The following is a 9,926-nucleotide window of genomic DNA, read 5'->3' as shown; positions in this document are numbered from 1 at the left end:
ATAATATTTTTTTGGCTGATATAACAATATATAATTTAATATACATATAAAATTATTTTAAACAGGGCATCAAAATTAAAATTATATATTAATAAAATTCTCATTATTATTGAAAGATGACCACCCGTTTTGCTGATAATCATGGCATGATTTTGCTATGCACAACTTAGTGATTTCATCTAAGTATTTTTTATTTTTTATGAAAGTAATATTTGTAAACGAGTTAAATCAAGTGATAATAATCATTATTAGTAAACATTCATGGGGAAAAAAAAGTGAAACTAAGTAGTAGGCATCAATAATATAATTGGTCAGATAAGGTTGCATTCTTACCTAAATTTTCTTCATATATGATAGAGAGGTGGCCACACCCTTGTTGTTTTTTGGTCCTACTTGTATTCAAGATGCATCCTCCTCTGCCCATTCTTAAGGGCCCCCACTATCCCTAAAAAATAATTCAATTTTCTAATTTGCATATTTTTTTTTCTATTTTTGTTCTTTGTTTCTTTGTGCATAAAATGACCAAAAGAGCAAAAGGAATCACATTAGTAATTTAGTACCATGATAGGAAACTTATTTAATGGTCTCAAAAATAAAATATACTTAAATGTTTAACTGTTGGTTGTATTAATTTTTTTTGGATATAATATTGAAATGTATTTTAGATATAAATTTTTTTAACATTAATCAAGAAATCATTATAAAATTTATATTTACATCCATCAAAATCCTTATAATTAATAGATGTATATAAAATTCACTTTTGTGCTCATTCTTCCTTTGCTTTTTGTTGGAATTTTTCAAAATTTTCGGTGTAATTTTCATATGTATTATGGTTTGTAAGCAAAAACATCAACACCTTTCCTCTTTCTCCGCTTTATTTGCAGGCCAATGGTCCACAAGCATATTCATTGTAATTGACTTTGTACAAAACTTTTATGTAGTGAATCTATATCTATATCCATATTTATATATTTATATCTATTTCTATATTAAATAATACAATGCCTGGCACAAAGTATAGTGGTAACTTGTTTAGTAATCAATGAAGGCAACGATGATTACATTTGTGGGAACAATTAAAGGACAAAATGTGCTTTCTAAAGTATGCTTTTTGACACCACATTGTATATTGATTTTTCACTAAGAATAAAGTTAGATAATTAAATTTTTTAATTAATATTAATTAATTTTTAAAATTATTTTATTTATTTTAAATTATAAGATTTAAATCATAAACTCTTAATCTTTAAAATTAATATTAAGTAACTAAAAGTTGATTTCCAATAATTTTTTCTTTCACTAAGCATGATTTGTTAATGTTGTACCTAATTATTGTGATGAATACTTTGATTAAAAAATGCACACACTAGAGAAGGCATATATATATATATATATATATATTAAATTAATTATGATGATGCCACTTGTTATAATGTTGCATTCTATTGGGTTTTTTCCTTATTATTCCCATTGTTCTTTTTATTTAGAAACATTTAGTAATCTAGTTATATACTAAAAAAACATAGATGAAAACAACAGATTAAAAACGATAAAACAAAAAAGAGTATTATACTTTGTAGAGATTCAATAAAATTTTCTTTCCCAATATTGCAGAGAATCCAATAAGGTGTTAGAGTTTCTGCATATGTAGTAGTGATGTCTGATCTGCAGAGGGGAGAAAATAAATAAATAAATTAATAAAAATAAGGCTTGCATGAATGGAGAGAGGTGGAAATCAAGCCCTATAGGGAAGACTTAATGGATAGTTTAATTTGATTGCTTAATCATAACCTTAATTGCTCTATCAACAATCATAATTTAACTTAATTACTTTATTTCAGAAGTTATACAAATGCAAGTATCTAATTTAAGAATAATAATGTAAACTCTTCTAGTTTACACACTTAAATCTTTGTATATGAATTATTAAGAAAAGTTCAAAATTACTTACAATCCAATTACCTTATAATTGACATTATAACTTGGAGATGGAACCATTAAAGGTTTTATATATGGTGTACTTAATCACAATCTGTGATTTAAACCGAGTATAACAAATTATCTGTCTGATACAAACCTCAAATCCATTTTCTTGCATACATGTTAAGATATCGCTTTCATATATAACTAGAGGTTTTTTTTCAAATATTTAGTTTATTTTTTAGTTATATTTGATTCTATAATAATACATAATCACAATTTCTACTAATAATATCTTCCAAATTCTTATTATTTTCAAACATGATTGAATTTCTACTCATCCAAATTGAACTTATGATTAAAGAGGCTTATATATTATATTCATGCATTCTAGAAACTAATTAGAATAATTAAATCTGAGTTTGCACCTAAGTAACATGCTTTAGTCATTACTATTAGTGAAGCAGAAAATTTTGATCATGTAGTTGACTGGGAGACCCTTGAATTGGAACACAAGCAAGTTAGGGGAAAAAAAAAAAGTTAATGAACAAATAATTTTTAAATAAAAAGACAGGTCCCAGAAAATCAGAACTTCTGCCTTGTTCAGAAATTTTTTTGTTTGGGTGTATACTTAATTAACAAATAAATTGAATGTCTTTTGGAAAATGGCATGACTCATTTGACTCATATCCAATATAAAATGTGGAGGGAATCCTAGGATTAGGTTTGAGAGTTTTTGTTTGAAAGACAAACTTGCATTCCCCATCTCAAATCAATTATAATAACTTTGAATAAGAGGCAATTGGGACATTACAAATTGATATCATATTAGGCCACTTTTCCTTATTTTAATTTGCTGTTTTTTTTCTAATGATTTACTTTAAATGTATATGATGATAGCAAAGAATAATAGGAGCACTTTATCAAGCTTTTTTTTTTTATTTTACTAAAAAAAGGTAAATTTTTTATTTGATTAGTGAAAGTTGAAACATGCTATTTTTCTTGCTTACAATTAATATGAGGTTTATTCTTCATTCTTTTTTAAGAATTAAAACTAAACTAACATTGCATCTGTTTCCTTTTTTTGGTGTAATTATTGTTTCTTATTTTCAAATAAGTGATTTTATAAGTCAACTTTTGTATATAGTTAAAAAGAAGTTGAAAATTAATTTTAATCCACATTATCCGATTCCACTTTTTTTTTTTTACATTTTGTTTAATTATTTTATAAAGTTTGTACTTTGTACAAATGCGTGGAAAGCATTTATTTTTAATAAAAAATGAAACAAACGATTTAATGGGCATTAATATTAAGCTTCAATTCATTTACCAAACACCACCATATTGGGAAAATGTCATAGGAAGTTAGAAACTGTCTTCTTTTAGGTCTTGTAACATATTTTTTTATTTTTTTATATGTTTCAAAAACAAAATTAGAAAATCACTAACAACAAGAAAATAATATCTTTTTGAGAATATATATATATATATATATATATATATCACAAATTAGTTCTAAAAACATTTAGACAATACACTTTGATTGATTCTTAAACAAATTTTTATTATTCTAAAAGTTTTAAAAATTATTCTATCATATTGATACTTTTGTCATTTTTAATAAAAAATTTAACATATTAATCAAAATATATCTTTAACAAATTTTATTATAAGATTATTAGATTTCAAAAATATTATTATAAACAAATTAAACCCTCTTACAAAATGATGGATAACATCTAAAATAATAAAAATGTATAAATTATTCGATAATCAATTTGAGTGTTTATGTAAAAGAATATTAAGAATAAATACAATATCTTAATATTGTGTGTAAACATAAATTTCTTAAAAAACAAACTTATTTTTAAATATAAAATAATTTTTGCTTCTTTAAAATATTTTTTAAAATAAATCATTAAAAAAAGTATATTGTTTTTTTTTAAAGAAAATTGAGCCAAACAAATCCTACAATCTTTATGAATCCACATAAATAGTAGAATAATGATCCATTATTAGTTGGGAAAAAAATCTTAACCCAAAGTACCAAACAACAGATACATAGCAGAACCCATAGGACCCTGAAACTCTTCCAAAACTATTACAAATTTACAACTAATACATCATTATTGTACTCACTCAGTAATTATTTTTCTTTATGGTTTACATCTCCCCATGAAAAGTACATCTCACTTGTTGTAAGTGTAACACTGACACCAAAAACAACATGCTGCTTATCACTTGAAATTTAAACACCATTTAAAAATTAAAAAAGATAAAAAAAAAAAAGAAATGTAAGCAACAACAATAATTCATTAACATATGATAGGTATAGATTAGTGAGTCCCTTCACTCCCTTGTTGAATGCACTACACACAAGTGGTGTGTTTGGAGAAGGATATGGCCCACATGTAGTCACATAGAAAATACTAGAATTTTATGCACCTTTTATTTATTTACCTAAACATTTAAAAATAAAAAACTTTTTTAAAATAAAATTTAATTTTGATGCAAAAATAAAATAGTCTAATATATCAATAAAAATAATTATTTTTTATATTAGCATATACATATTTTTTAAAATAACAGATATGATAAAATAATTACCTAAATTTTACTTTGTATCAAAATTAAGCTATTGTAAAATTTACATTTTCATGGTTATTATACATGTACTAATATAAAGAAAAAAGTAAAAAATTTTCATTTATGAATTATGGTTACCATGAATTTGCACTTAAAAGAATTTTAATCAGCAAGAAACTCAGCTAATTCATTCATTCATTCTCATCACTGCACTCATTTCTCGTGAAAACGCCATTTTTACACTGCCAACACACTAAAACAATTCCTCTCTCTCTCTCTCTCTCTCTCTGGTGGAAGCAGAAACACCTGCTCCGTGAGCACTGTACCTCCTTCTCTCATTCATTTTCGTCACCAACTCAACTCACTCAGCATTGCTTCACACTTATCAATCACTCTGCCTACTCTCTCTGCTTTTGTTGCTTCCATCACTTTTATCTTCTGCTGCCAAAGTATGCACCATGCACTGCACTATTCCCTTTTGTTTTCTTTTCTTTTCTCTTTTTGAATTTGTCCTTCTTCTTCTTGCTTCAGATATGGTTTAGTTTTGGACCGGACTCAAAGTTAAACCTTTTTTCCTTTTTTTGGGAAGTTCGCTTTCTTTCTTTTTTTTTTTTTCTCTCTTGAAAATAAAAATGTCTTTTTTCTTCTAGGGAGTAGCAGTGGCGAGTAACAGTTCTTGGTAGTAGCATATGGGGATCTTTTATTTTCTTCAAAATGTTGGTTTCTGATCTGGGGTTATTGCATTTCAGGGCTATCTATTACTACTAGAAAGCTTCCAAAGATTTTTCATTGAAGCAAGCGGTTTTTGATGGTTTCAACTTGTGGCATCTCTTTCCAAATCTCCACATTAAAGAAAAAGGGAAGGTACATTGTGAAGGAAAGTTGCAATTTTTGTTGTTGTTGTTGTGGCAGAGCATTGATCACAGTTTTGGGGTTTATTTTTGGAAGAACGCTGTTGAGAGTGTGGGGGGTGAAAGCTCTAAAAGCACTTCACTTCAGCAGAGAACAGTGTTCGGTGATGGAAATTCTGTGCTTCTTGCATCTTCTGCTAGGTTGGTATCTCTCAAACTCTAACCTTGTTAATGCTCAGCTACAAGACCAAGCTATATTACTTGCCATCAACAAAGAGCTTGGAGTTCCTGGCTGGGATTCCAGCAACTCAAACTACTGTAATTGGCAAGGAATAAGCTGTGGTAATCATTCAATGGTGGAGAAGCTTGATCTTGCTCACCGGAACCTTCGAGGTAATGTTACTTTGATGTCTGAGCTCAAAGCATTGAAGTGGCTTGACTTGTCAAATAATAACTTTGATGGATTGATTCCTCCTGCTTTTGGAAAGTTATCTGATCTTGAAGTCCTAGATTTGTCTTCAAATAAGTTTTCAGGCTCAATTCCGCCGCAATTGGGTGCTCTCAAAAGCCTCAGATCATTGAACCTTTCTAGTAATGTGCTTGTTGGAGAGATACCATTAGAGCTTCATGGCTTAGAGAATTTGCAGGATCTTCAAATTTCTAGTAATCATTTGAGTGGTTTAATACCTTCTTGGGTGGGCAATTTGACCAACCTGAGGGTGTTTTCTGCTTATGAGAATCGTTTAGGTGGCAAGGTTCCGGATAATTTAGGCTCGATTCCGGATCTTCAAATACTTAACCTGCACTCAAATCAGCTTGAAGGCCCTATACCGGCAAGCATTTTTGTCCCAGGGAAGCTACAAGTTCTGGTTCTCACCCAGAATAATTTTAGTGGTGATCTTCCTCAGGAAATTGGGAATTGCCATGCCCTTTCCAGTGTTCGAATCGGAAACAACCATCTAGTAGGTAATATTCCAAAGACAGTTGGAAATCTTAGTAGCCTAACCTACTTTGAGGCCGACAATAATAATCTCTCCGGTGAAGTAGTGTCTGAATTTGCTCAGTGTTTGAATCTTACCCTCTTGAATTTAGCTTCAAATGGATTTATGGGAGCAATTCCGGCAGAATTTGGAAAACTTATGAACCTTCAGGAATTAATTCTTTCTGGAAATAGCCTGTTTGGAGATATCCCAAGGTCGATTCTGAGTTGCAGAAGTCTTAACAAGCTTGATATTAGCAACAACAGATTCAATGGGACAATTCCAAGTGAAATCTGCAACATTTCTAGGTTGCAGTACTTGCTCTTGGGTCAGAATTCCATAAGAGGAGAGATCCCTCATGAAATTGGAAATTGTGCAAAACTTCTTGAACTACAATTGGGCAGCAACTATTTGACTGGAACTATCCCTCCTGAAGTTGGCCACATTAGAAACTTACAGATAGCACTGAATCTGAGCTTCAATCATCTTCATGGACCACTGCCCCCTGAATTAGGAAGACTGGACAAACTTGTTTCCCTCGATGTCTCAAACAATCGGCTCTCGGGTAATATACCACCTGAGCTTAAGGGAATGTTGAGCTTGATAGAGGTCAACTTCTCCAACAATCTTTTTGGAGGCCCTGTACCAGAATTTGTACCATTTCAGAAGAGTCCTATTTCAAGCTTCATCGGCAATAAAGGGCTTTGCGGAGAGCCACTGAACTCTTCATGCGGAGATCTTTACGATGATCACAAGGCCTACCATCACAGGGTTTCTTACAGAATCATACTGGCTGTAATTGGTTCTGGTTTGGCAGTTTTTATGTCGGTAACTATAGTTGTCTTGCTTTTTATGATCAGAGAGAGGCAAGAAAAAGTAGCCAAAGATGCTGCCGGGATCATAGACGATGGAACCACTGAAAAACCAACTATAATAGCTGGGAGCATTTTTGTTGATCATCTCAAACAAGCAGTAGACCTTGATGCTGTTGTTAAAGCGACTCTGAAAGACTCTAATAAGCTCAGTAGTGGAACTTTCAGCACTGTTTACAAGGCCGTCATGCCTTCTGGAGTGGTCTTATCCGTAAGGAGACTGAAGTCCGTCGACAAGACAATAATGAACCACCAGAACAAGATGATTAGAGAACTCGAAAGGCTGAGCAAAGTTTGTCATGATAATCTAGTGCGACCAGTTGGCTATGTTATATATGAAGATGTTGCTCTTCTCTTGCATAATTATTTTCCAAATGGTACTCTGGCTCAGCTTCTTCATGAATCTTCAAGGCAACCAGAATATCAGCCTGATTGGCCTTCTAGGCTATCCATTGCCATTGGAGTCGCAGAAGGTTTGGCTTTTCTTCATCATGTAGCAATTATCCATCTTGACATTTCTTCTGGCAATGTACTTCTAGATGCAAATTTCAAGCCATTGGTTGGTGAGATTGAGATTTCTAAACTCCTTGATCCAACCAAGGGCACGGCCAGTATTAGTGCAGTTGCTGGTTCCTTCGGTTACATACCACCAGGTATACTATTTTCTGTCATGCAGTTCTTGCTATGATTCTATATTCCTTCCTATTTAGTGTGTTTTGTGAGCTTCATGTTACATTTGTTCTGTGTTGCAGAATATGCTTATACAATGCAAGTTACAGCACCGGGAAATGTTTATAGCTATGGCGTTGTTTTGTTGGAAATCCTTACTACTCGACTGCCAGTGGATGAGGATTTCGGTGAAGGCGTAGATTTGGTGAAGTGGGTTCAAAGTGCTCCGGTAAGAGGGGAAACTCCAGAGCAGATACTGGATGCAAGGCTCAGCACTGTTTCCTTTGGTTGGAGGAAAGAAATGCTTGCTGCTCTTAAGGTTGCGCTGCTCTGCACAGACACCACACCGGCAAAGCGACCAAAAATGAAGAATGTGGTTGAAATGCTCCGAGAGATAAAGCAAAACTGAGGACAGCAAGCCGCCCGAGTTTTCTATTCCGTCTACACCGTCGAAGGTTTTATGAATGTGAAACTATCATGGCTAGTTGGCTACCAGGAAACTGATGAGTTCAAACTTGCAACTTGGAATAGTAATCTTGTATCAGGAATTATTAACAGATGAAGGTTGTGTCAAAGTAAAATTAATATCATTGGCATTGTAGACCTTCATCTTTCTAGTTTGACCAAAGAATTAGGTTGGGGAGAGGTAACAGAAGCAAGAAGAGAACTTGAGGCATGATATATCAGTTCCTTCTTTCACATGAGTTAGCCAGCAGTTTTCATGTTGTATTTTACTCATTTGGGAGATGAATCCATTTTCAATTTTAATCTCTTCCCATTGAAATTGAAGGTTCTACTTGTTTTCTTTTTTAGATGCATATTGTAAATCTGAACTTTGTCCATGCATGCAGAGCCTTATGTGTTTCTAGTCATTGCACTGAAGTGATTTCACAACCCGATCTAATATGGAAAAATACAGATTTCCTAACACCATACTTAGAACTAAATTCTTGTTTTAACAAAGAATCAACTCTTTCATGGCCAAATATAGTTTCAACAAAATTAGGATGAGAGTCTAAAACAAGAGATGATACTAACTCCAACTTAAGAGAGGAAAAGGAAAACAGTACAGTTTGACATGCATACACGGTTTAAAAGAAATGTAACAATTACTCCCCAATCCATGGCTAAGGAGGCAAGGCACCAGTTAAGTGCTACCACTGTTAAAGCCTCGCTTTGGAGTGTTGACCATCTCCTTCAAAGACAGACAGAAAGCGGGAGAATTGCCTCATACATGCAACTCATATTGTACTCGATGCATTTGAGCCAAGGCAGCTTGCCAGCTTCTTGCTCTTGCTGAGGTAGGATTCAATCCTTCCTAACATATGGTATGATCCAATTGAATTAGTCGATATAATATAAACACATCAAGTTATCCTTTGCTTCTTTTATTTTTTAAATAACTGGAATGAGACCCGCGCGATGCACGGAGCAGTAAATTAATGATACTATATAATAAATATTAAAAATTGTTATATTTTGTAAAATTAAATTAAATATGTAAATTAAAGTTAAATTTAAAAGATATTTTATTTAAAATAATTTGTAGTACAAAAGATTTGGATATTAGAGTTATATGTACAAAATGACATTTTTATTTAGTGGTTTGATTTTTGTATTTATTTTAGTTGATGAACTGAGTCTTCTTATATGGCGCTTGTTCTTTGTTTTTTTATTGGTTGTTGTTAGAGTTGTTACTTTCTTCTTTCTGTGTAGATTCTTGTGAAGGCATGTTCTTTATGAATTGTTGAGTTATATGCACTTTCTATTGTGTTGTTTGTTCCATCTTTGCAAATATGTTCTTTCGAATATGTGTCTTTAATTTGTATAGTTTTCTTTCTCCTTAATCTCTTGATGGTATGTGATCTTCGTCTGATGTTATTAGTGTTGGCGAAGTTAATTCCTATAATCAATGAATAATTTAAATTAGAAATAAAAATGATGTCTAAAATAACTAAAATAAGTAATTTTTTTTAGTATTACCTGTTTTATTTATTGTAATAAGTGTTGAGGTTCAGTGTTTTTTGTTGGAACAAATGTCTTGG

General features: G+C 31.7%; 1 protein-coding gene across 1 annotated transcript; it reads left to right on the top strand.

Annotated features, from left to right (window-relative positions):
- Positions 1-4,689: 4,689 nt before the first annotated feature.
- Positions 4,690-8,693, top strand: LOC112755337 (leucine-rich repeat receptor-like tyrosine-protein kinase PXC3). The gene is made up of 3 exons (XM_025803362.3): positions 4,690-4,958; positions 5,259-7,865; positions 7,965-8,693. The coding sequence occupies exons 2-3, from the start codon at positions 5,318-5,320 to the stop codon at positions 8,288-8,290; spliced, it is 2,874 nt and encodes a 957-aa protein (XP_025659147.1). The 5' UTR covers positions 4,690-4,958; positions 5,259-5,317; the 3' UTR covers positions 8,291-8,693.
- The last annotated feature ends 1,233 nt before the right edge of the window (positions 8,694-9,926 follow it).

This window comes from Arachis hypogaea, chromosome 16 (genome assembly GCF_003086295.3).
Source record: "Arachis hypogaea cultivar Tifrunner chromosome 16, arahy.Tifrunner.gnm2.J5K5, whole genome shotgun sequence".
Classification (NCBI taxonomy): Eukaryota; Viridiplantae; Streptophyta; class Magnoliopsida; order Fabales; family Fabaceae; genus Arachis; species Arachis hypogaea.
Note: the sequence above shows the minus strand (reverse complement) of the source record. Positions and strands in the feature narration are given on the sequence as shown.

Bases quoted from the DNA above. Each gene is read 5' to 3' on its own strand.
- LOC112755337 (XM_025803362.3), top strand. From the start codon at position 5,318: ATGGTTTCAACTTGTGGCATCTCTTTCCAAATCTCCACATTAAAGAAA. The intron at 7,866-7,964 runs GTATACTATTTT...TCTGTGTTGCAG, and splicing joins CTTCGGTTACATACCACCAG to AATATGCTTATACAATGCAA.